The 27,346-nt window shown below is 41.1% G+C and overlaps 1 protein-coding gene across 3 annotated transcripts; it reads left to right on the top strand.

Annotated features, from left to right (window-relative positions):
• The first annotated feature begins 797 nt into the window (after positions 1-797).
• TAC1 (tachykinin precursor 1) lies at positions 798-9,110 on the top strand. 3 transcript variants are annotated; one of them, XM_045793659.2, is made up of 7 exons: positions 798-889; positions 1,290-1,421; positions 2,449-2,545; positions 3,037-3,081; positions 3,562-3,585; positions 5,208-5,261; positions 8,530-9,110. In XM_045793659.2, exons 2-7 carry the CDS (start codon positions 1,299-1,301, stop codon positions 8,577-8,579), a joined length of 393 nt encoding a protein of 130 aa, XP_045649615.1. In that variant the 5' UTR covers positions 798-889; positions 1,290-1,298; the 3' UTR covers positions 8,580-9,110. The 3 variants fall into 3 exon arrangements, with proteins under 3 accessions (XP_045649615.1, XP_045649616.1, XP_045649617.1); XM_045793660.2 differs by lacking the exon at positions 3,037-3,081; XM_045793661.2 differs by lacking the exon at positions 5,208-5,261.
• Positions 9,111-27,346: the final 18,236 nt, after the last annotated feature.

Below are 27,346 nucleotides of genomic sequence, written 5' to 3'. Positions count from 1 at the left end.
CTCCTGGATGTGCGAAGGAAGAGGATTTTGCTAGCTTGCAACAAAAGATATCCTAGAATGGCACTGATATAAAAGTTCTATGTGTATTGCCACGTTTAAATTCTCCTTCCTCCAAAATGTAAAATAAATCTGCTTCCATCGTCTGAAATGGTATGGGGCTGAAAATCCTTTTGTAACGCTGGAGAAACGCCAGTATTGTAGCTGGTTTGGGAGAAGGACGCTCTGCTCATAGAAGATACTGTATCTCGGAAACACTTAAGACACTCTGCAGATGAAAAAGAAGAGGGGAAAAAAGCCTTTCCCCCCCATTCGAAATGCTCTTCTTCGCATGATTTCCGACGACAATATCTTAATACCTTACGTTATTTGGCCATCCTTAAAAGTGCAACTTATCCTGACGTCTCAAGGGACGAAAAAGTTGCGGAAGTCCGAGGAATGAGTCACTTTGCTCAATTTTGATGAGTAATTTCAGGTGTCATGGAACCGCGTTCCGAAGGAGAGGGGAGGGGGCGTCAGATCTGCAGACGGAAGAAGAGACTGGACGCTCGGGATTGGATGGCGAGATCTTGATTTTCCTAGAATTGCGTCATTCCGAACCCAATTGGGTCCAGATGTTTTGGGCACCGACGGGTTACCGTCTCGGAAACTCTCAATCAGACGCAAGCGAAAGGAGAAGAGGCGGTTAATTAAATATTGAGCAGAAAGTCGCGTGGGGAGCGTGTCACGTGGTCCTCGAGGCTCGTCGAGCCTTGGATAAATAGCGCGCGGCACCGAGCGGGCAAAAGAGCGCGCCGCAACTGCTTCCTCCACCGCCGCGGCCACCTAGAGCGCGGAGCGCCCCGCGAGCGCTCAGAGCAGCCGGAGGAACCCTGCGGGCCTGCCTGCCGCAGTAAGTGCCGGCATCGCGCATCGCTCCGAGGTGGCCGCTGGCCGCTGGGGCGAGGGACAGTGGGAGGACGGCGGAGGGACAGCGGGGAGACGGGTATCCCAAGTGCCGACGTCCCTCTTTGTTTTCCACCTGCAGCGCCTCCCGCTTTATGGTGTGGATTGGTGGGTCGGGGGCTGAGGGAGTTGGGATACAGGGAGAACGTGATGTGAGAAGCTTGGGGGCACGATTCTCTTTCCTAAAGGGTACAAGGTATGCTTTGGGCTTTTTATCCCTTAGGCCTTTTATCTTGGTTCAATCGGCCCCAACTTCCGTTGTGGGACCAAAAATTATGCTGCCCCAACTCTTGGATAGCCGTCCCCAATGTTTCTCTCCTCGGTCTCTTCTTCCCCATTCTTCCCAGAAATCCAACATGAAAATCCTCGTGGCTTTGGCCGTCTTTTTTCTCGTCTCCACTCAACTGCTCGCAGAAGAAATCGGAGCCAACGATGATCTGAATTATTGGTCCGACTGGTCCGACAGCGACCAGATCAAGGTGAGACCCGGCCCGCGCCGTTCTTTCAGGCCTCGAGAGCTGTCACTTCCCCTACGAGAGCATTCTAGTTAGCCTGGCAGGCACCGCGACCGCGACCAGAGGCGGTGGAGGAGCGCAGGGAGGGGGGTGCGGATGTAAAGGAACGCCATTCCCTGGGTCCCCGCACGAGATTTTGTGCCCATGATCCAAGTTCCCCCCCGGGGGCTGCACCGTCGGGTCTCGGGAACTCCCTGGAGGAATGATGCCCTCGCTGATGAGCCCTCACAAGGTTTCATCCGCGGTAACGGGGATTTGGGGGACCCCAGTCTAGCTGCTAGGACCGGGCATTTGGAAACGCTGGGCAGGGGCGGAAAGGGGCGCGCCGGACGCTGGTGGAAGCGGGGGCAAAAGACAAGCTGCTGCGGGCTTCGAAGGGCGAGGTGGGTGGGAAGCTAACTTCCTGCCTTGACTTTTATTTTACCGACCCGAGGACGGAGCCGCAAGTTTTCCTTTACAAGGCTCGCAGGCTATTGGTGCAAGGGAACGCGCCTCGAGGGAACAGTAAAAGTGGCGCGGTGCAGGTCTCTAGTAAAGCGTTGTCATTCCTCCACCACTCGGCGATACACACCTGTGTGCATTTAGGGCGGCCAGGCGTCTCCAAAGCCCGCGCCAAAATCAAGAGAAAGTCAGGTGGCAGGGCGGCAGAGGAGTGGGGCGGAGGGCGGGGGTCTCCAGGGCCCGCAGAGAGCGCGCGGGGCTGGGGGGACGCCGCGCCTCCGGCTAACCCGCGAGGGCGGGGCTCGGGGACAAGAGTTCTGCCAGGAGGGGTGGAGGAAGAGAGTTCCCAGGCTGGGACCCTACTCAGCCCTCGCGGGTAAATTCGGCCTTCTTTCGCCTCCCTGCGGGGCCGGCTTTCCAGCCCTGGCGCCGCCACCGCCCGCCTCCGAGCTTTGCCCAGGGCTGGCGCGCACCACTGGAATGACACTGGTTTCCCGGCGCCGCGTGCTGGTTGCCTACACGCCCGTTTGTCTGTGCGTCTGTCCCGCAGGAGGAGCTGCCCGAGCCCTTCGAGCATCTTCTGCAGAGGATCGCCCGGAGACCCAAGCCTCAGCAATTCTTCGGATTAATGGGCAAACGGGATGCTGGTGAGATGGGCAGCCATCCCTCTGTCTCTCTGAGCAACCTGCCCTGTCTCCTCGCTCAGTGCTTTTCAGAGCATCCAGTCTCTCTTGCTCTTTGAGTAGAATTTCCATCCTAAAATGGATATAACCACAGGGAACAACTCTGGCCCTCACCCCACTAACATAAGCACATGCCCGAGGAGGGAGGGCGATATCCGTTGCGTGTGCCCCACACAATTAGAGTGACCCCAATCAAGAACAGGAAGCAACCTTAGCTGAGCGCTCCCTTGACTGAAGATCCAAACTGACAAAGGGGAAGGCGCGGGGCCTCCAGGGGCTAGTACTCAGAACGGTCTAAGGGCCTGCGGAAACCGATTTTAGACCCTTGGGGTTAGATTAGATTTAGATTAGAGTTAGCTCCCTAATGTCTCCTGATAGAAATACTCAATTTCCTTGAATTTATCACACCATCAGTGGAACGTGTAAACAGTTAATGCCAATTCATCTTTTGTCAGATTCCTCAATTGAAAAACAAGTGGCCCTGTTAAAGGCTCTTTATGGTAAACATTTCTATAAATCTTTATTTTACTATTGTGAATGCACATGTAGGAAAAGTGAAGAAAGTCTTTTATGGGCTCAAATACAGATTCTTGATAATGCCTGTTTAGTAAAAGTAGAGATTTGTATCCCTCTCTCCTATCAAGTGGCGGTCCAGATTGGAGATTATTTCTTATAAGAAAACAGGTGGTGTGGCCTAACAGTTATTATGTTAGGCCTCAGGGGTCTTATAGTCCTGGGTTTGAATCTGTGGCCCATAGAAAGCACTTTAAATATTCCTTTTGGTTATTGCTATTTTGTTTTTATCATTAATAATTTGGTTAGCATTTATGGTTCTGCTATATTCCTCAAGATAGTACATGAATGGGAAATGTTACATGTGTTAAAAATCAACTTACTTTACAATTCTCTTCTGAAAATATAATGTAGCATCTTTAAAATAAATCTGTTGCCTTTGCTAACTTTCTCTTTCTTTCTTCCAGGACATGGCCAGATCTCTCATAAAAGTAAGTTTCAAATTATTTTGACATTTACCAATTGCAAATGTAAATTAGATTGAATTTCGTTTTATATCTTATTTTCTGTTATAACTTGACTTAATATTTTTAATTAAGACAGTATAAGAATGGAGGATACTCGTATTAATCACATCCAGAGCATGATTTTTTAGACCTAGATATTTACCAAAATGATGCATTATGTTAAAAATCCTTTAACTCCTTTACCTCCTGTTGCTGAATTCCTGACCCACAGAAACTGTGAGATAATAAATATTTGTTGTTGTTTTAAGCTGCAAGAAAGAAATAAAGGAGAAAGAAAGAAAGAAAGAAAGAAAGAAAGAAAGAAAGAAAGAAAGAAAGAAAGAAAGAAAAAAGAGAAGAGAAAGAGAGCCAGAAGAAATCCTTTAACGCCTATAAATTGTTAGTTTTAGATAAGAATTTCAGTCCAGGGGTAAAAATCCACCACTCTCCCTTTTCACCCCTCACCCTCTCCGACCCCTCCCCCCACTTCCACTGGAAAAACAAAAACAAAACAAAAGTCAAGCATTTATAGGCATCTCTTAACATTTCAGTATGCCAGATCTCATGACCATATCATATATTAGGGTAATCCAGCAGCCAATTAAGAAGACTGAGTGAATGAGTAGAGAATCCATAGTAAAGGTAAAGATAGATAGAAATGCAGTTTTTTGATCCTATGATTGAATGGGGACCCTCAATCCATCAAAGTACAATGAAACATTTCTTAGGGCAGTAGAGATGCAGAGTTATGGCACTTGACCTTCATTAGATCCCAGTTTCCCAGTTAATGGAACTCGAATTAACAGGAAGTCCCACGGGTCCATCTCAATCATACGCATTTACCCCAGGGTCCACCCACAGCTCCACTTGGATTTTGGTTCACTGGCTGGCAGAGAAGGTCACATTAAAACAGCAGTCCTATTCTCAAATAACACCGTATAAAGCAAGAGACCTTTCCCCACTAGAGTTGAAATAGTAACCTTTCTCATAAGGCTTCACCTTTGAAAATAAATAAATCTTATTCATATTTACGTTCTAAAGATTTGACTTTCAAGGGAATTATATATAGCAAAATTCGATGTAATGAAAATAAATGCACTCTATTAATGTCAAAATTAACGCACTTTTCCAAAAGTATTTTTAAAAATCCCATAAAATAAAAATAGTGACCTTTTAGAAGTTTATAATCATCAGGTGCAGCCATCTGACTTAACTAAGGTTCAGTTCCTGAGAAATACAACATAGTAACAGGAGGACATACACTTGGATATTTCTGTCATACAAATGTGAAATTGACTCCCTAAAAACCAAAACTAGCTTAAATAGCAATAATATTTAAAATGTTGTATATAAACAGGTAAAATGTAATATACATAAAGTATACTTGCTAATATTTAGATATAGAATTAAGAAAAGTGCTTTCATTGTATTGTTTGTCATTTGTAAGAGTGATTAGAAATCTTTTCTTCAGACTCACCAAAACTTGAAATGATTATATGTATTATATAGGCATATATTCAAAAACTTGCTTTTCTTTGGTACTAGTTGTAACAGTTTATTTCCTCAAAGACATACATATTAAAATACCCCTAAATGTATTTTTCCAGGGCATAAAACAGATTCCTTTGTTGGACTAATGGGCAAAAGAGCTTTAAATTCTGGTATGTATAAACCATGACTGAAAATAGACAGTATCTTAAATCTATTATTTTCTTTCTAAGGCATAGTTTTCAAAGTACTAAAAAGGAATGATAAACTTAAAATGAGTACTTATGGTGGAAAAAAATCTAATTGCAATAAACAAATCCAAGAATGAAATTGTAGCTGATGAAGCTAATCTCACCCAGGATGCATCTTTCTTTCTCAAACCACCAGTAGTACTTGTTCCCTTGTATTTGTTACATAAGCCACACTGAACTTTACTGAACTAAGCAGGGAGGGGTACGTGGGTAATAAGACCAATTTTCACTTACTACCAAGGTCATTTGAAAGGCTTATATGACATTACGTCTGGCAGTCTCCCAGCACAAAAGTAAACAAATAAAGAAAACTAACAAATCCATTTATACTTTATGAAGTTATAAAAGCTCAAACTCGAAACAACCTGATGGATGTTTGAGAGTATGGGAATAACTCAGTCCATTCCAGTGCTTTCAGAAAGGAGAACGATCAAGTCATCTTGGGGGATTATAATCAGTTCTGGCTGTAAACCCTCACAGAGAAGGGGTGCCACAATCCTCATAACCCATCTTAATCCCTAGCAAGTCTTTCCCTTGACATAAAGCCTGCACATTGCCTTTCCTCTCTGTAGTTCCCATCTTCTGTGTAAAAATGCCACCTACCTATATCTGAAAACCCATTCATCATACTGTTTCAAGGTTAAATAACCCTATATCATTTCTACAGACTGATTTTTTTTTTGTAAAACCTTTATATTTTGTAAAAGCCTTTATATTCAGGCCTTTATAGCAATTAGCTTAGGTTCCTTAGGAAAGGTATTCAAACTCTCTTTATTTTACCTTTAGTGAAAATAGAATTACAATATTAATAAAGTAATTAATTAGAAAGTAACCAGCTGCCTTATCCTTTTAGGATATTTCAAGTTTCTAGAAAATCTGTAACTAAGAAGTGCTGGCTTAATTATTTGGAAAATTCATGGAAAAAATGATGTATCCTACCGTTGGTTCTCTACCTTCCAAATTTAGACACTATGTTTGTATTTCTTTTTCAGTAATTTGGGGGCTGCTCAAGTATAAATTTTATTTTTTTTCAAGTTTAAATTTTAAAGAAGTTACCAGTGTGCCTCATGAAAACCTTTAAATTATTTTATTAATATGTATTATCCTCCAGCTTTTGGAAATGGAATGTAAATATAAACCACGCCGGCTTTACTTATAGCAGAAGTGTACCCTAGCTCTTCTGTAACTATGGTCTTCTTGATAATAGTATTAGTCATCAACTTTTTATTTCTAGAACATGGCTAACTTTACAAATAATATAGATACTGTGAAATTTATACAGATTAAATGCTATTCAATGTGTGCAAAGTAATAATGTAATTATAGATAAAAAGAATCAATATAATGAATCAGGATCAATTTATCACTAAATCTTCACTCCTCCATTTTAAGAAAATATAAAAGAAATAAATGGGCAAAAATGTAATGTACCTTCAATCAGAGATCTTTTCCTATGATCAGTTGAGGCAAGGTTATGATTGTGTCCTACAGCCATCTGATTTTTAAGCTTTTGTGGTCACAGACCCCTTTGACAGTCTGGGAAATCTAGAAACCTGCTTTGTAGAGAAAACCTGATTAGCTTATAAACACAAAAATTTACATACTGAGGGTTTCTTGAGGGTTCAAGGACCAGATACAAACTCTGCTTCTGGTGAAGAGGATATTCTGTTCCAGCTAACACGAATCTGTCTTTGGTTACTTTACATTAGCATTCGCCTCATTTCTCTGAGCAACAGAATCATGCTTGCCAGGAACTGAACTTGTGCTAGTCGTTCTCCTCCTAATCCAAACAAAGCAGGATGAGAAACGAACTGTTTCTGTCCTTGAGGACTGCCGGGTTCGGCTCAGGCTGTTCCACCCCGGAAGCGCATCCGTGATTGACGTAAAGCATTCAGCTTATCGTGAACCTAGTGTGGATGCTAACAGGGCGTCTGCTCAGTGGGCAAAAAGGGGAGTGATCGCCCTACAGCCCTCACCTACCTCCTCTCTCAACCCATCCTTCTCACTGAGAAAATTGTTTAGAGTGGCATCTATGATTCCTACATACCCTCCACAGTTCTTTCTACTGTTTTTGTTTAAATTCAGTATTTTATACAGGACATATGAATTTTAAAAAGCGGCATAGTTTCACTAAAATGTAAATCTAAGTATATAAATTAACTAAAATGATGAATAATATACTTAAGTATTCTGATCAAACCAGTCTGATCCTTACCCTTTTGTGGTTACAGACCTCTTTGAAATTGCATATAATAAATATAATATAATATAATATAATATAATATAATATAATATAATATAATATAATATAATATAATATATTGGCTTTTTTTAGTCCAGATAGGCAAAGCACTTAAGTTACTTGCTAGCTATATGTTAAGTACTTTTGGAGGCTGTGATTAATCTTTCACAGGCCATTAGGGTGATGGGAGGTAAGTTAAACTGTTGTACGTGGATGGCACAATTGCCCTATCTACTGACAATGAAGTTGTTTTTAGTTCCAAGGACAATTCATCATTGGAAGGTATCCACAGGACAGGAAGAGACCCCAAAACCCTCAGTACTCATATAAGAGGAATCAGCAAACTCTTTCTGTAAAGAGCCAGATAACAAATATTTTGGGTTTTGTGAGCTGTGCAGTCTCTGTAGCAACTACTCCAATCCGTCATGTTAATGCTAAAGTAGCCACAGACAATACATAAATGAATGGGTATGGCCACGTTCCGATGAAATGTTATTTTCAAGAAAAGGTGGTGGGCTGGATTTGGCCCATGGCCTGTAGTCTGTTGACTCTGTCCTAGAATAAAAGTCTCACATGTTGCTTTCATCCTGCTACTATTCCTACTCCTATACTTCAGGCATTATCCTTTCTATAAGTCACCGTGGAGGGGGGGGCGGTCTGCCACTGCTGGAGAAAGTGGGAATGAATGCTGCAGTAGATGTGGAACGATGATTTGGGGGCATCTAACAGATGGCCTGAGTAACCAAGGATTCTGTGGTTAGATCACTTCCAGTCAGGACAGAGACAGAGGCAAGATGGGAGGATGTGCAAAGAAAACCCTTAGAAATACTTCAATGGAGGGGGGAAAGTTATTAATGAGTTTTTAATAAATTACAATGTGTCTTGAACCTTATTTAACGCTCTCAGTGAATCCTCTTTAAAAACCCTCTGCCTTCTCTTTGTTCTCAGTGGCTTATGAAAGGAGCGCGATGCAGAATTACGAACGAAGACGCAAATAAACCACCTCCTGGAAATTACTGAGCGTCATGTGTGTCAGTGGCCAATGAAAGGTAACATGAGACCTGCACCATGAGGAATAATTATTTATTTAATAATCATTGTTTTGAGTGGAAAACTCAAAAAAAACTGTTTATTTTTCATATTGTGCCAATACGTGCTGTGAACGTGTGTTATAATTCTAATATGACTCCCTCAGACGTAGAAATCAGTGGTCATTTCTCAACAAAGCACAGTGTTCAATGAAACTGAAATATGTTCTTCAAAGAAAGAAATCATCTTCGTTTCTTGGAAGCAGTTCCATCAGCCACTGCTGAAGGACAGGAAGCTCCCAGGCGGGCTTGCGCTTCCTGTTTTCATGGTGGAAATGTGCTAAGATTTGGTATCAAACTGTATCCCTGCAGCATGTGTCATGTGTTGTGACTTATATAGAGATGTTTTACAAGTTTTCACGTGATTCTACGATCTTCGTTTCATTGTATAATGTGTTGTGATAGTTAACATTTTAAATAAAAGAAAAAATATCTTGAGAATTGGGTTTTATTCTTTCATTAATATTTATGTCACACCAGCACACATTCTTTCAGTAGATAAAATATGTTTGAAGCTATTTTGGCTGCTCTATAGTGAAACATAAAGCTACTAAATTTCTCTTTCTTAAAGTAAATGACTACAGTGTAATCTCAGTTCCCCTCTCTCTCTCTCTCACACACACACACACACACACACACACACACACTTGGCGGGGGGCGGGGGTCAGTCATTTGGCATGAGATCATTCATGAGGAAAATAATTACATTTTGGAACCCAAAGAGTAGAGGATAAGTTCTGTTGATGCATGCCCATGATTCCCTTTTACAAATAGGATAATAATCTGTCTTAGAGATGCATTCCACTGGTTTTTTCCTTGTTGGATAAAACATCAGCACACAACCATTTAAGCCCTGCTTGGAGCCCAGGTATGAATGCACCAGTGTGTGAGTCACACTAGAATTAAGACACCCAACTCTCACAAAAGATGATGCAGAAAGATGGAGGCTGATTAATAATAGGGCATCACCTCCATAATGAAGACAAGAGCTCCTTTCTAGCCTTTCTAAGGAGACCTGTGAATTATTAACACCCATTACACTCCCCAGCTGAAGCCTGTGCATCAGGAATAAATATAGAACAATCAGGGGAAGCTCTTATGTATTTTTTTAAGGGGAAGGATTGATAAGTGTCCTTGGAACTGTTTTTGGATTACACAGAGGGTGTGGAATATTGACAAGTGGTACAAAGACAAGGACAAGCATTGTTTGCTGAGCTAAAACTCCATAACCTTAGCCTGGATTGGTGACTATTGTTGATCAATAGTTCAATCAACATTGTTTATCAATGGTTAAAACCATTGTGGGACAAAAGAGCTAAAGCATATTTTAACCTTTATATTTTTAAATAAAAATTTTCTTTTAAAAAAAACTCTAACGGGTGCCTGGCTGGCTCAGTTGGAAGAGTAAGCAACTCTTCATCTTGGGGTTGGGAAATTAAGCCCCACATTGGGTGTAGAGAATACTTAAATAAACTCTAAAGAAAAAAAAAAAACTCTAACAATCTCATTTCCTTATTACGCAATATATTGAAATATTACAAATTATAAATGATAAGCAAAATGGAGATGGTCAGGGTCATCTAGAGCCCCACTCCCTAATAATAATGTTTAATACTCTATTTAAGAATACTAATTGCAAAATATAAATTATATAAATTAATAAATCAGGGTCAGAGGTTCTAATGTGAGAATATGAGAGGAGTCAGTATTAGAAAGAGACTATTAGGGGGAAATAGCAGAATAAATTAATATCTAACAATGAGATTGATTAAGCAAACTGGCATACTGACACAATTGAATATTTTGCCATCATTTAAAATGGCATTATGTGTTTAGTGACATAGAACAACATATGTGGTATTTTGTTAGGCACAAAGCAATATCCCTGCAGTATATATACATATCTATTTCTGCATAGGTGTAATAACAAGAAGAAACAATGTAATGGATGAGTGTAGGGTTCAGTGTCCAACTGCATGGGTTTGAATCCTGGCTCCATCACTTGACTGGCCATGTGATAAAGGGCAAGTCCCTTAACTTCTTTCTGCCTTATTATCCTCATCCTTAAAATCGGGTTAATGACAGTATCCACCGCTGTCCTACGCTACCATGCGTAGTGGCTAGCAGCCACGAGGGAGCCTGGCTGAGCGTTACGGAACATGATACCTACAAAGCTTGGAGCTCGGTCTCCAACACACAGCAAGTGTTCAGTGAATGTTACCTGTTGCCATTGCTAGCTACTCTCCCGAATGCCAGTGAGAAGATCAGCACTGTTTTTTAGCAACTGAAATCTTTTTTAATAGGCACACTGAAGCAGCAGCAGCATGGGGTGGTTTTTATATAGTTGCTACACAAATCCAATCTCGGGTTGTATCACAAGCTGCTACGCCCGGTGCTGTTCACTGCTGCACTAGACAGTCCCCACGGCCCCTTCTGTCTCTGAGATTCTATAAATCTCTGCAGCATGAGCCCACAGTGCTGCATAAAGACCTGTATCCGCGAGACTTCATTCATGCCTGCTTTCCCTCCAGGCCCAGAAACCCAGCAACAGCATCAAGAAGGAAAGGGAGAGGAACTTCGGCTTTCCGTGTGTGCTCATGAAATATTTACTGCCCCTCCGTAGCATGGTTCCTTTAACAAAAATAAGTTTTCTTCACCTTCATTCTTTCTTAAATATTTTATTCTGTTATGAAACAGCAAAAAAGATGAATCTATATAATTAAGTTACCTAAATATATTGCTTTGGCTTTTTGTCTGTTTTCTTGTTTTGCTTTGTTTGGGCCATGGATGAGGGCAAAAACAAATGCCACTCCAGCTGAATAATTTGAGAATTTAATAAAGGACTAATTAGAAAGATGTAGGCAGGTTGTACAGAAGCCAGCAATGGAATGTGGGTCCCCAGCCTGGCACCCCTGGAAGCCACTGCTACCCCGGGCCTGAAGGACCAAGATGAGAAGGTGAGGGTCTCTGTGTGTGGAGGACCACCTGGCAGCTGTTGTCTTCAGCAGGAGGACGTAACCAACACAGGGTAGTCAGATATGCCAGGGAGAGGGGTGGCTGGAAAGGCCAGGAGATAAATATCTCAATCTCACTCACCTCCTACTGGGCAAACCCAACTGGAAACAGAGGGCTTGGAGCCCTTGATGCTATCTATACCAGTAAGCAGCACAGACAGGACACCAGAGCAGGTGGGAAAAGCTGATGGATGCATCTGGAGGTAGAAAAGGAAGATGTCTGGGGCGCCTAGGTGGCTTAGTTGGTTAAGTGTCTGTCTTCAGCCCAGGTCATGATCCTGGGGTCCTGGGATGGAGCCCATGTCGGGCTCCCTGCTCAGCAAGGAGCCTGCTTCTCCCTCTTCCTTTGCCCCTCCACCTTCCACTCTTGCTCTCTCTTTTGCTCTGCTCTCTCTCTCAAATAAGTATTTTTTTAAAAAAAGGAAGGGAAGATGTCCAATGGATTATGTATGCCATTATTCTGAATCCAAAAACAAGACTAATACACTGAAATTCAGATAGAGAATATTATAAAGTAAAAATGAGTCTTCCTTGGACACTCCATTCTATTCCCTTAGAATACAGTTTCATATGTACCCACCCAAACAAACAAACAAAAATAACATTTTAATTTGAGCACATATTGAAATCTCCTGTTTTAACACCAAGCCATTATGATTTTTTAAGTTATAGTTTAAAAGAAATTAAGAAGGACATTGGGATTTGTGAAAAACAGAGTACGGACTTTTGGTGGACCAGAAATTGTCCAGATCCTTAAGAAAGAAAGCACACAGAGAGCCACAGTGGTAAGCCAGGGCGCCAAGGAATCATGGAGGCTGCAGGAAAAAGGTGCTAAGCACAGAATAGGGAATTGACGGCTGCGGAACACAGACTTCTCATCAGCAACCCTGGGTGCCTTGAGGTAAGGGAACAAAATCTAAAAATTCTTAAGGAAAAAAATATTTAGCCAAACTATCCTTTAACAATAAGAATGAATTTGTCAAAGAAGAAAAAGCAACCAAATCCTGTTAATACAAACCTTTATGAAAATCAGCACAACAGAACCATCACAAGATAGCTATTCTACTGGAAAGCAGACAGCCGAAAGAGTTGCTATGTTAAATTGCTGTGTTCTGAGAAGTAGTCACTGTTCCAGTTCTCAGAAGGTATGGGGAGCTTAGGCAGCATTAGTCAGGGGACAGGATTTAGGGCCTGTTAAGAGTGGAGCTAAAGCTTTGGCAGCTCTTGACTAATCCAAACTGACTAGTTTGGATTTCGTAGGAGTGGTGAGGAGGAAGAGGCGAGGACCAGATCTTGCTAGAGTCAGTGGAATAAATTCAGCCATTCAAGCTTCTTTCGCGAATTAAGGACATTTTCAAACATATAGGACCTCAGAAAGTTTACCATCCACATTCTTTGAAAGAATTCTATAGGATATTATTTCAGCAAAAAGAAAAATAAATCTGAGAAAGAGTTATGAGTAAGAAATACAGCAACAAAGTAATCATTTGAAACAACATTGCTGAGAATTGAAATCAGTGTGTGTGTTAAACCATCTGGAAATAAAACTTCATAAGATGTCAACATGAGAGTTACTTGGGGGAGAAAGAAAGAGTGTAAAAGGGAGTAAATGCATGCTAAATTTCTTGTCTTGTTGAAATGAGGGGAGAACATAGATCTATTTGGTTCTAGACTTTTGAAAAAGAAAATGTAAGTTTCTTATATGAACTAAAAATGTGCATAAGCTAAACAAAAAAGATTAGATGAATGTACAACTATCAAAACAGAAAAGGGGAAATGGTGCAAAACAAAATCTAACCAAAAGAAGCAAGAAAGCCTTAAATCTTTTTTTAGCGGAGAGCCTGGATGGCTCAGTCTGTTAAGTGACCAACTCTTGGTTTCAGCTCAGGTCATGGTCTCAAGGTCCTGGGATCAAGATCCCCATTGAGTTTGGTGCTCAGCCAGGAGTCTGCTTGAGGATTCTCCATCTCCCTCTGTCCCTCCCCCCACTTGTGCACACGTGTGCACTTGCTCTCTCTCTTTCTCTCAAATGGGTGAATAAATCTTTAAAAAAATGTTTAAAACATTTTAGCAAATAAAAAACAGAAAAAACTATGGTAAGAATAAATCAAAACCTATTCATATTTATGATAAATGTGAACAGTTTAATCAGAGCTATAAAAGACAGAGACCATCAAGTTGGTAAAAAAGAAAATCCAGGGGCGCCTGGGTGGCTCAGTTGTTAAGCGTCTGCCTTCGGCTCAGGTCATGATCCCAGGGTCCTGAGACTGAGCCCTGCATCGGGCTCCCTGCTCAATGGGAAGCCTGCTTCTCCCTCTTCCACTCCCTCTCTTGCTGTGTCTCTCTCTGTCAAATAAATAAAATTTACAGAGAAAAAAAAGAAAAGAAAAGGAAAGGGAAGAAAATCCAGCTACTATTATTTACCAGAATCAAACCTGAAAAAAATAATGTAGAATTGTTGAAAGTAAAGAGACACTAAAAATTACCTGCCAAAGTACTAACACAATGATTTTAAAGTAATATTACCACCAGACAAAACAGAATTCAAGGTGAAAATTTCCAGGGGATCAAGAAGGATACTTAATATTGATAAAAGGAGTAATCCACTAAAAAGATATAACAGTAGCAAACCTTTATAAATATGAGCTATGTGCAAAATGCATAAAGCAAAAGCTAACAGAAATATTTAAAAGCATTAAACATGTACACATCTTTAATAATCATGACAGACATAATACTCTTCTGGTAAACAACAGATTAGTCAAAAAGTAAACAAGGGTACGAAGAATTAAAAAACATAGTTAGGAATCTTCCTCAAATAGGCATACAGACAATTAAGACAAGTAGACACACACAATTAAGAATCTTCATAAAATAGACATACTTTTTAAAAATATATGTGGAACATTCAGAAAATTGAGCAACATAACACAACTGAACTCAAAAAATTCTGAAATATCTATCTCATGTAAGCCATAATCATATACGACACTGTCATAATAATAAAAAACCAACATGTTGCCAGAAAACCCATATGGAAGAAAAGTTTGAGACAGACTCCAAATAATTCTTGGGATAAAGGAAAAAATAAAGAGATAGCTTACAAAATACTTTGAACTGAATAACCATGCGGGTCACAGGTTTCCAAGACTATCCCCACGTTTGGAGATTTGATAGAAGGACTCAGGAGATAGTTTCACCGCGGCTAAGATTTACTACAACAATCTAGTAAAGATCCACAGTGGGTCGTAAGGGAAAAAAGATATAGGAGGCGATCTGGAGGAATCTGTGTGTAGGTTTCCTTAAGCCCTCTCTCTCCCATGTGGGGTCAGAGTGTGCACTCTTCTCCCAGTAACAAAAATGCAGCAATAAGTATGAGATGTTTCTGCTCAGGGAGGTCCATTAAAGACTCAGCACCCAAGGTTTGATTGGGGTCTGATCACACAGGCACCCTCTACCTAGCACATTGCAAAATTCCAGACTCCAACAAAGAAAACAAATGTCTAGCATAAAACCCTTATTTGTACAGTTTAGACACAGTGAGCTACCCTTATCGTAGAGGGAAAGTTTTCATATCAGCGAAGAAATGAGTTTACCAGTCAAGTTGCCAGATGCCAGCCAAGGACCAAGCTTGCAAGCAGGCCTTTTCAAGCATAACAGTCTCAAGCCTGCTCTGTGAACTAGTTTTTGCAAAACATGTACGACCTCTGTATCAAAACCTGGGTATGGAACCAGAGAAATTCTCAGGAAGAAATTTATAACCATAAGTGAATTTCCCCCCAAATAAAAGGGGCTGAAATTTAATGAAAAAGACCTCACCAAAAGACAACGAAAAGAACAACAAAGTGAGTCCAATGAAAGCAGAATGAAGGAATTAAGATTAAGCCAGATATTAATAAAACAAAGACTATCAGAATAAACACAAAATAATATGCTTGATCAATAACATAAATCCTAGTTCTTAAAAAGAAAAAAAAATTGAAGATAAAACTTCAGAAATCTATAATTAAGAAAAAAGAAGAAGGTAAAACTTGACGTGGACAGGAAAATAGCTCTAGGTACACAGGAGTTTGAACATTTTTAAGATAATACTGTATAAAAATCTGTACCAATGAACGCAAAAATATCTGTGAAAGGATATGTTTGGATATTACAAATTATAAATATTGAAATTAGTTAAAATAAGCCAGTAACTGTGCGAGAATTTACAGCTGAACTCATTAACTACCCTCCACACACGGACACTCAAGACTGTCGTGTTATCAACTAAGTACCAACTAAGTAGAGTATCAACTAAAACTCCAGGAATAAAGGAGTGAAATTTTTCATCTTTTACACACTGTTTCAAAACTAGGAAAACGGGTCAGGTGAATGATCCAACACAATTAACAAGTTTGGTCTTACCCCGAAAGAAACGACACAACTCATTCAATAATACCAACCTAACTCTAAAGACTCCCCCCCAAAACTGTTAGAACCTAACAAATGAGTTCAGTGAGGTTGCAGGACACAAAATCAACATACACAAATCAGTTGTGTTTGTATACACTAACAATGAAGTATCTGAGAAAGAAATTAAAGAACAATCCCATTTATAACAGCATCAAAAAAAATAAAATATTAGGAAGAAATTTGACCAACTAGGTGAACAATCTATACATGAAAAACTAATAAGACACCAATGAAAAAAAACTGAAGAAGACACAAATAAATGGAAAGATATTCCATGCTCATGGATTGGAAAAATTAATATTGTTAAAATGTCCATATTACCCAAGGTGATCCACAGATTCAAGGCAATCCCTATCCAAATTCTAATAGTATTTTTTACAGAAACAGAAAAATAATCCTAAAATTTGTTTAAAACCACAAAGACTTCAGAAGAGACAAAACAATCTGGAGAAAGAAAAACAAAGCTGGGGGCGCCTGGGTGGCACAGCGGTTGGGCGTCTGCCTTCGGCTCAGGGCGTGATCCTGGCGTTATGGGATCGAGCCCCACATCAGGCTCCTCCGCTAGGAGCCTGCTTCTTCCTCTCCCACTCCCCCTGCTTGTGTTCCCTGTCTCGCCGGCTGTCTCTATCTCCGTCAAATAAAATAAAATCTTTAAAAAAATTTTAAAAAAAAGAAAAACAAAGCTGGAGGCATCATGCTTCCTGATTCCTGTAACTATATTACAAAGTTATAGTCATCAAAACAGTATGATAGTGGGACAAAAACAGACACATAGACCAACAGAACTGAATACAGAGCCCAGAAATAAATCCATACATATACAGTCAACTAATATTTGACAAGGAAACTAAGAATACTCAATAAGGAAACAATAGTTCCTTCAACAAACTGTGCTGGGAAAATTGGATGTTCACATGCAAAAGAATAAAACTGGATCCCTATCTTACACAGCTCACAAAAATTACTTGTAAAGATTTAAATACAATACCCAAAATTGGAAAACTCCTAGAAGAAAACATAGGGAAAAATCTCCTTGACATTGGTCTTGGCAATGATTTTCTTTCTTCCTTTTTTTTTTTTGGATATGACACCAAAAGCACAAGCAACAAAAGCAAAAATCAACAAGTGGGACTACGTCAAACCAAAACTTGTCTGCATTGCAAAGGAAACCATCAATAAAATGAAAAAGCAACTTACAGAATGGGAGAAAATATTTGCAAGTCATACGTCTGATAAGGGGTTAATATTCAAAATATATAAGGAATTCATAGAGATACACAGGAAAAAAACTGATTTAAAAATGGGCAGAGGACCTAAATAGACGTTTTATGAAACAAGGCATACACATGGCCAACAGACACATGAAAAGATGTTCCACATCACTAACCATCAGGGAAATGCAAATCAAAACCACAATGAGATATCACCGCTCACCTATCAGAATGGCTATCATCAAAAAGACAAGAGACAACAAGTATTGGCAAAGATGTAAAGAAAAGGGAACCCTTGTGTACTGTTGGTAGAAATGTAAATTGGTGCAGCCACTATGGAAAACAGCTTAAAGTTCCTCAAAAAATTAAAAAGTGAACTATCATATGATCCAAAAATCCCATTTCCCAAAGGAAATGAAATCAGGATCTCAAAGAGATATTAGCACTCCCATGTTCATTGCAGCATTATTCACAGTAGCTAAGATATGGAAACAACCTAAGTGTTCCTTTACAGAAGAATGGATGAAGAAAATGTGCGAGATGGAAATAATGGACTATTATTCATCCATCAGACACCAGACACCAAATCAGCTGGCACTGTGATCTTGGACACTCTCAGCCTCCAGAACTGTGAGAAATAAAATTTTGTTGTTTAAGCCAATCTGTGGAATTCTGTTATAACAGCCTGAACAGACCATTGCAATGGGAATACAATCACAAATATCCCAACTGTTGGCGTCTCTAAAGGACAACACTCAGCTCCTCAACAGACACATTTAAAAATTAAAGAAAACAGAAAGGTAGTTATAGGTGAAAAGAGACATAAGAGAGACGTCAACCAGTTCAGTCTTATATAAACAAATAAACTTTAAAAAAATTATGAAACAATCACAGAAGTTTGAACAATGGACATTTGATGACAATAAAGAATTATTGTTAATATTTAGATGTGATCATTGTATTTAGTTATGGTTAAACAATATATGAACCACAGTCCTCAACCTCAAGAGGGTCACAGCTCATAGGGGGGGATACACTGTTGGAAAAAATGACTGAAATGCAAGAAGGCAATGCCAGTGAGAAGTGAAAAGTATCCTAGGAATACAGAAAGGGTAGCACTTGGGAGGTATAAGAGAGGTGAGTCTTGAAAAACAACAAGTTTGCCAGGGGAATCAGGAAGGAAGAGCGCTTGGAAGCAAGGAATAAATGTGAACAGAGACAAGTGATGTGGGAAACAAAGGCAAAAGAAAAAATTAAATTTCCTTACAACTTACAGTCCATTGACAAGTCCTTGAAACAGGCAGGGTGACTTTCCTCTAGGAACTCAGCTGCTTCGATGTTAAGACTTTGCTAAGGGCGAAAGGCATCTTAGCTTAAACCCCCAGGATCCTATGAGCCTACTTTAACATGTAAAAATTCCTTTGGAAACTTCCTTTATCTCTATCCCCCAAGATGCATGTTGGCAATCATCCCCGAAGCATATGGCCCACCGATATACCTCTGAAGGGTCTCATGACTAAGGTTTTACTAGACAGTAATAAATGACCTTTTCTTGACAATAGCTAGTCCCCGTCAAGGTCCTGGAAACCTTGCTTCCAAAATTCCTTAGAGAATTCTGCTATTCCCAACACACTCCCAACTTGAAAGTATATAAAGTCACCTGTCACAACCCCAGAGCAGCTCTTTCTGCCCACGGGTCCCGTCCCTGTGCTTTAATAAAACCACCTTTTGCACCAACGATGTCTCAAGAATTCTTCCCTGGCCGTCCGTTCCAAGTCCCACCACTCCAAACCACATCACAAGTAGGTGTAAAAGAGCAGGATGTGCTCTAAGAAGTGCAAATATTTGAGTCTGATCACAGCACAGAACAAGTAAGAAGAGACAAGTCTGGAGAGAGGCTCGCATGAGATCACAGAGGATCTTTCTTGCTTCCATACTAGCACTATTGGAATAGCTGGTTGATTTTTAATTATTTTCAGATGTGGAGAAATGTCACTGAAGAGTTACAAGTAGATTCCTCTTCCTAGAGATGAAGAGTTCAGTGTAGCTTGGGGAAAAAATTGCTTTGTTTTAGAAATAAAACCAAAATGGGGCGCCTGGGTGGCTCAGTCGTTAAGTGTCTGCCTTCAGCTCAGGGCGTGATCCTGCGGTCCTGGGATCGAGTCCCGCATCGGGCTCCTCTGCTGGGAGCCTGCTTCTTCCTCTCCCACTCCCCCTGCTTGAGTTCCCTCTCTCACTGGCTGTCTCTATCTCTGTCGAATAAATAAATAAAATCTTAAAAAAAAAAAAAAGAAAGAAAAAAGAAATAAAACCAAAATGGGTCTTTGATCATAGAAATATTAAGGAATCACCAAACTGGACAAAGTCATGTGAAAGAATAGTGTTATGAAAGAAAAAGCTTCTTAGACTGAGTTTTACAGGGGAAGTCAGGAACCAGCCACCACATGAAGAAAAACGACCGCCGCGGCTTAGCTCTCCACACCACGGAGATACAACACGATGTGAGGTTTTTGTGGACTTTGGATATGGTGCATCTTTGAGAAAACTTCACAAGCTGGCCATTGAATATTTACATCTGCTCTTGCAATATTTGAGCCACTAAGAATTTTCACAATAACCATTGTTTTAATAATTTTGGCAATCTAAGTGATCTTTTGAAACACTTGAAATAAATACATAAAGTGACTCTATGGGTATAGTATAATAAGATTGTGCTTTACCTTTTTCTTGGTACTCGAAGGCATGAGAACAGTTAAGTTTGGTAAAAAAAAACATATATATGTATATATATATGTCTGAATATATATATTCATATATATATAGTCTTCAGACATTTTCTTAACCTTTAGATACAGCTGCTAACACTTTAATAATAAGAAATTGACTTCCTTTCCTTCCTTTCCTCTCTCCCTCGTCCCTCCCTTTTTTCTTCCCCTGTTTCTTAAGTAGAGTGTATATGCTTATATACCATGGCTATGAAGTCACCATTAACCCGCATTTAGAGGTTGCAAACTAAGAAGTTGTGTTCTAACAAAGCAAATTAAATACACCTTTAGCAGAACTATGTCATTTCAGGAGGGAGTTAAGATGGCGGAGGAGTAGGGGACCCCTTTTTCAGCCGGTCCCCTGAGTCAAGCTGGATAGGTACCAGACCAGCCTATATAACCACGGAATCAGCCTGAGACGCAGGATGATGCATCTGGATCTCTACAAATGAACACCTCCAGCGCTGAGTATTGAGGTATGAAGAGGGGAGCTGTAAACCGTGCACGGATATCGGAAGATAAACGGAAGGGGGAGGGAGCCGCCGCGTTTGGGCTCCGGGAAGCGGCAGCCACCTGCACGGGGGAGCAGGCGGACTCACAGAGGGCACCCGCGAGAGAGCGGACTGAGACCGGTGAGCCGTGAACGCGCGCCACCAGGCATCTCCCGGAACACCGGAATCCCGGTGTGCTCACGGGATCCAGACTGAGACCGGGAACTCCCGGAGCGCGCGCGGGGCGGCTGGCGGCTGGCGGGCCACCTGCACGGGGGAGCGGGCGGACTCGTGGTCGGCACCCGCGAAACAGCAGACTGAGACCCTGAACCGGGTGCGCGCGCCACCAGGCTTCTCACGGAACTCCGGAATCCCGGTGTGCTCACCGGAACTAGACTGAGACCGGGAGATCCAGGAGCGCGCGGGGCGGCCGGTGGCTGGCGGCATTAGAAACACAAAGGACAGAGACGCGCCGGCCCTGGAAGTGAGGGCAGGGACGCCGGGTGTGGGGCGCACATCCTGGGACGCTGCAGGGTTGAGCAGCACCAACAGTAACAGAGTTAAAGTGGCCAGAACATCAGTGGAGAATGGGCCGCAATCCCTCTGTTCTGCGACAATGCAGCCTCTGCTGCTCTGACCCTCAGAAGAGGCATAGCCGGCCGCCAGGGAAAACCGCCAGAGAACAAAAGCCTGGAAATACCGGCTCAGAGAGTGCCCATCCCCATCCTCCCTTACAGGGGACACGGAGACTCTAACCAAACAGGGTTGCCTGAGTATCGGCGCGGCAGGCCCCTCCCCCAGAACACGGAAGGCAGGCTGAAAAATCAAGAAGCCCACAACCCGAGGCGCCTGGGTGGCGCAGTCATTGAGCGCCTGTCTCCGGCTTAGGGCGTGATCCCAGCGATCCGGAAAGGAGTCCCTCATCGGGCTCCTCCGCTGGGAGCCTGCTTCTTCCTCTCTCACTCCCCTGCTTCTGTTCCGTTCTTGCTGACTGTCTGTCTCCCTCTCTCAGATAAGTAAATAAATAAAATCTTTAAAGAAGAAGCCCACATCTCTAAGATCCCTATAAAACAAGGGGCACGGCCTGGGACCCAGTCAATAATTTTGGGCTCTGGAAACCCCGCAACCTCCCCTCATTAAAATGACAAGAAGGAGAAGCCCCCCCCCAGCAAAGAAAAGACAGTGAGTCTGTGGCCTCTGCCACAGAAGTAACGGATATGGATGTAACCAAATTATCAGAAATGGAATTCAGAGTAACAATGGTCAAGATAATGAGTAGACTTGAAAAAAGTATTCAGGAAAATATTACTGAGAATATAGAATCCCTAAGGGCGGAAATGAGAGCGAATTTGACAGAAATTAAAAATTCTATGAGCCAAATGCAGGCAAAACTAGAGGCTCTGACGGCCAGGGTCACGGAAGCGGAGGAAAGGGTTAGTGAATTGGAGGATGGGTTAATAGAGGAAAAAATAAAAATAGAAGATGGTCTTAAAAAAATCCACGCCGACGAATGTTGGCTACGGGAGATTACTGACTCAACGAAACGATCCAATGTTAGAATCATCGGCATCCCCGAGGGGGTGGAGAAAAACAGAGGTCTAGAAGAGATATTTGAACAAATTGTAGCTGAAAACTTCCCTAATCTAGCAAGGGAAACAAAAATTCGTGTCCAAGAGGCAGAGAGGACCCCTCCCAAGCTCAACCATGACAGACCTACACCACGTCACGTCATAGTGCAATTCGCAAATATGAGATCCAAGGATACAGTATTGAAAGCGGCCAGGGCAAAGAAATTTCTCATGTACCAAGGCAAAGGCATCAGAATTACGTCAGACCTGTCTACACAAACCTGGAATGAGAGAAAGCGTTGGGGGAGCATTTTTAAAGCTCTTTCAGAGAAAAACATGCAGCAAAGGATCCTTTATCCAGCAAGGCTGTCATTCAGAATTGATGGAGAAATAAAGACATTTCAGAATCGACAGTCACTAGCCAATTTCGTAACCACGAAACCAGCCCTACAGGAGGTATTACGGGGGGTTCTATAAAAGTAAAAAGGCCCCAAGAGTGATACAAAACAGAAAGTCACAGCCAATACAAACAAAGACTTTACTGACAACATGGCAGAATTAAAAGCATATCTCTCAGTACTCAGCCTTAACATTAATGGTTTAAATTCTTGCTTTAAACGCCACAGGGTTGCAGATTGGATAAAAAGAAATGACCCATCCATTTGCTGTCTACAAGAGACTCATTTCGAGCCCAAAGATGCATTCAGACTGAGAGTAAGGGGATGGAGTACCATCTTTCACGCAAATGGACCTCAAAAGAAAGCTGGGGTAGCAATTCTCATATCAGATAAACTGGATTTTAAACTACAGACTATAGTTAGAGATGCAGAAGGGCACTATATTATTCTTAAAGGAAGTATTCAACAAGTGGATATGACAATTATAAATATATATGCCCCCAACAGGGGAGCAGCAAGATACACAAGCCAACTCTTAACCAGAATAAAGAGACATATAGATAAAAATACATTAATAGTAGGGGACCTCAACACTCCACTCTCAGAAATAGACAGAACACCCTGGCAAAAACTAAGCAAAGAATCAAAGGCTTTGAATGCCATACTCGACGAGTTGGACCTCTTAGATATATATAGAACACTACACCCCAGAACGAAAGAATACTCATTCTATTCTAATGCCCATGGAACATTTTCAAGAATAGACCATGTTCTGGGACACAAAACAGGTCTCAGCCGATACCAAAAGATTGAAATTATCCCCTGCATATTCTCAGACCACAACGCTCTGAAATTGGAACTCAACCACAAGGAAAAATTTGGAAGAAACTCAAACACTTGGAGACTAAGAACCATCCTGCTCAGGAATGACTCGATAAACCAGGAAATCAAAAATCAATTTAAACAATTTATGGAGACCAATGAGAATGAAAATACAACAGTCCAAAACCTATGGGATACTGCAAAGGCAGTCCTAAGGGGGAAATACATAGCCATCCAAGCCTCACTCAAAAGAATAGAAAAATCTAAAATGCAGTTTTTATATTCTCACCTCAAGAAGCTGGAACAGCAACAGAGGGACAGGCCTAATCCACGCACAAGGAAGCAGTTGACCAAAATTAAAGCTGAAATCAATCAAGCAGAAACCAGAAGTACAGTAGAGCAGATCAACAGGACTAGAAGCTGGTTCTTGGAGAGAATCAATAAAATTGACAGACCACTGGCAAGACTTATCCAAAAGAAAAGAGAAAGGACCCAGATTATTAAAATTATGAATGAAAAAGGAGAGGTCACGACGAACACCATTGAAATTGGAAGGATTATTAGAAATTTTTATCAACAGCTATATGCCAATAAACTAAGCAATCTGGAAGAGATGGAATCCTTCCTGGAAACCTATAAACTACCAAGATTGAAAAAGGAAGAAATTGATTTCTTAAACAGGCCAATTAATTATGAAGAAATTGAGTCAGTGATAAACAACCTTCCAAATAACAAAACTCCAGGCCCGGACGGTTTTCCTGGGGAATTCTACCAAACATTCAAAGAAGAAATAATACCTATTCTCCTAAAGCTATTTCAAAAAATAGAAACAGAAGGAAAGCTACCAAACTCATTCTATGAGGCCAATATTACCTTGATCCCCAAACCAGGCAAAGACCCCCTCAAAAAGGAGAATTACAGACCGATTTCCCTAATGAATATGGACGCCAAAATCCTCAACAAGATACTTGCTAATAGAATCCAACAGTTCATTAAAAGGATTATCCACCACGATCAAGTGGGATTCATACCTGGGATGCAAGCGTGGTTCAATATTCGCAAATCAATCAGCATGATACATCATATCAACAAGAAAAGACTCAAGAACCATATGATCCTCTCAATCGATGCCGAAAAAGCATTTGACAAAATACAGCATCCTTTCCTGATTAAAACCCTTCAGAGTGTAGGAATAGAAGGTACATTTCTCAATCTCATAAAAGCCATCTATGAAAAGCCTACTGCAAATATTATTCTCAATGGGGAAAAGCTGGAAGCCTTTCCCTTAAGATCAGGAACACGACAAGGATGCCCACTCTCGCCACTATTATTCAACATAGTACTAGAAGTCCTTGCAACAGCAATCAGACAACAAAAAGGGATCAAAGGTATTCAAATCGGCAAAGAAGAAGTCAAAATGTCTCTCTTCGCAGACGACATGATACTCTATATGGAAAACCCAAAAGAAGCCACTCCCAAACTATTAGAAGTTATAGAGCAATTCAGTAACGTGGCGGGATACAAAATCAATGCTCAGAAATCAGTGGCATTTCTGTACACGAATAACGAGAACGAAGAAAGAGAAATCAGGGAATCCATCCCATTTACAATAGCACCAAAAACCATACGTTACCTTGGAATTAACTTAACCAGAGACGTAAAGGACCTTTATTCTAGAAACTATAAATCACTCTTAAAAGACATTGAGGAAGACATAAAAAGATGGAAAGATATTCCATGCTCATGGATCGGAAGAATTAACATAGTTAAAATGTCCATGCTACCCAGAGCAATCTACACTTTCAATGCTATCCCGATCAAAATACCGAGAACGTTTTTCAAAGAACTGGAACAAATAGTCCTTAAATTTGTATGGAACCAGAAAAGACCCCGAATCTCCAAGGAACTGTTGAAAAGGAAAAACAAAGCTGGGGGCATCACAATGCCGGATTTCGAGCTGTACTACAAAGCTGTGATCACAAAGACAGCATGGTACTGGCACAAAAACAGACACACAGACCAATGGAACAGAATAGAGAGCCCAGAAATGGACCCTCAGCTCTTTGGGCAACTAATATTTGATAAAGCAGGAAAAAACATCCGGTGGGAAAAAGACAGTCTCTTCAATAAATGGTGCTGGGAAAATTGGACAGCTACATGCAAAAGAATGAAACTTGACCACTATCTCACACCATACACAAAAATAAACTCCAAATGGATGAAAGACCTCGATGTGAGACAGGAATCCATCAAAATTCTAGAGGAGAACATAGGCAGCAACCTCTACGACATCGGCCAAAGCAACCTTTTTCATGACACATCCCCAAAGGCAAGAGAAACAAAAGACAAAATGAATTTATGGGACTTCATCAAGATTAAAAGTTTCTGCACAGCCAAGGAAACAGTCAGAAAAACTAAGAGGCAGCCCACGGAATGGGAGAAGATATTTGCAAATAACACTACAGAGAAAGGACTGGTATCCAAGATCTACAAAGAACTTCTCAAACTCAATACACGAGAAACAAATAAATCAAAAAATGGGCAGAAGATATGAACAGACACTTTTCCAATGAAGACATACAAATGGCTAACAGACACATGAAAAAATGTTCAAAATCATTAGCCATCAAGGAAATTCAAATCAAAACCACACTGAGATACCACCTTACGCCAGTTAGAATGGCAAAAATAGACAAGGCAAGAAACAACAATTGTTGGAGAGGATGTGGAGAAAGGGGATCCCTCCTACATTGTTGGTGGGAATGCAAGTTGGTACAGCCACTCTGGAAAACCGTGTGGAGGTCCCTTAAAAAGTTAAAAATTGAGCTACCCTATGATCCAGCCATTGCACTACTGGGTGTTTACCCCAAAGATACAGACGTAGTGAAGAGAAGGGCCATATGCACCCCAATGTTCATAGCAGCAATGTCCACAATAGCTAAATCGTGGAAGGAGCCGAGATGCCCTGCAACAGATGACTGGATTAAGAAGTTGTGGTCCATATATACAATGGAATATTACTCAGCAATCAGAAAGAATGAGTTCTCAACATTTGCTACAACATGGACGGCACTGGAGGAGATAATGCTTAGTGAAATAAGTCAAACAGAGAAAGACAACTATCATATGATTTCTCTCATCTATGGAACATAAGAACTAGAATGATCAGTAGGGGAAGAAAGGGATAAAGAAAGGGGGGGTAATCAGAAGGGGGAATGAAACATGAGAGACTATGGACTATGAGAAACAAACTGAGGGCTACAGAGGGGAGGGGGGTGGGGGAATGGGATAGACCGGTGATGGGTAGTAAGGAGGGCACATATTGCATGGTGCACTGGGTGTTATACACAACTAATGAATCATCGAGCCTTACATCGAAAACCGGGGATGTACTGTATGGTGACTAACATAATATAATAAAAAATCATTATAAAAAAAAAAAAAAAAGAACTATGTCATTTCAAAGTCGGCATTGTTTTCCCTAGAATTTCTCCACAATTCTGGCAACCCTATGCCTGGAAAGTACTATTTGTTCTTGAAATCTGCATGTATCCTCTGCTCATGGGAAGATCCTAATATTTGTGTCTTCACCTTGAGGAACTGGCCTGTTTTGGGCATAATGCAAACTGGATTGTTCTCCCACACGTTGTATTATTTACAAAACAAGCCAGAACAGATGGTTGCCTGTTGTGCTTTTCTGAGCCATGAAACCTCTGGGTTGGAATAGAAGATTTCCCCCCCATCTCCCTCTCCTGAATTTCTCTCTAAAGAATGGGTATTTCACGGACAATCTTTGTAGGATAAGCAGGAGGAGTAAACCATAGAAAGAGGAAGAAAGAATTTTCTGCTAATGAAGCAGAAAAGCCAAAGCACCCTGGAGATGCCCCTCAGGAGGAGCTGGTTTGCATTTCACCATGGGACCAGGCGGAAACTCGGCATCTGGTTTGGGACCTAAC

The sequence above is a fragment of the Ursus americanus genome, chromosome 3 (genome assembly GCF_024610735.1).
Source record: "Ursus americanus isolate L20-20 chromosome 3, mUrsAme1.1.p, whole genome shotgun sequence".
Lineage (NCBI taxonomy): Eukaryota > Metazoa > Chordata > Mammalia > Carnivora > Ursidae > Ursus > Ursus americanus.
This window is presented reverse-complemented; position numbering and strand designations above follow the sequence as displayed.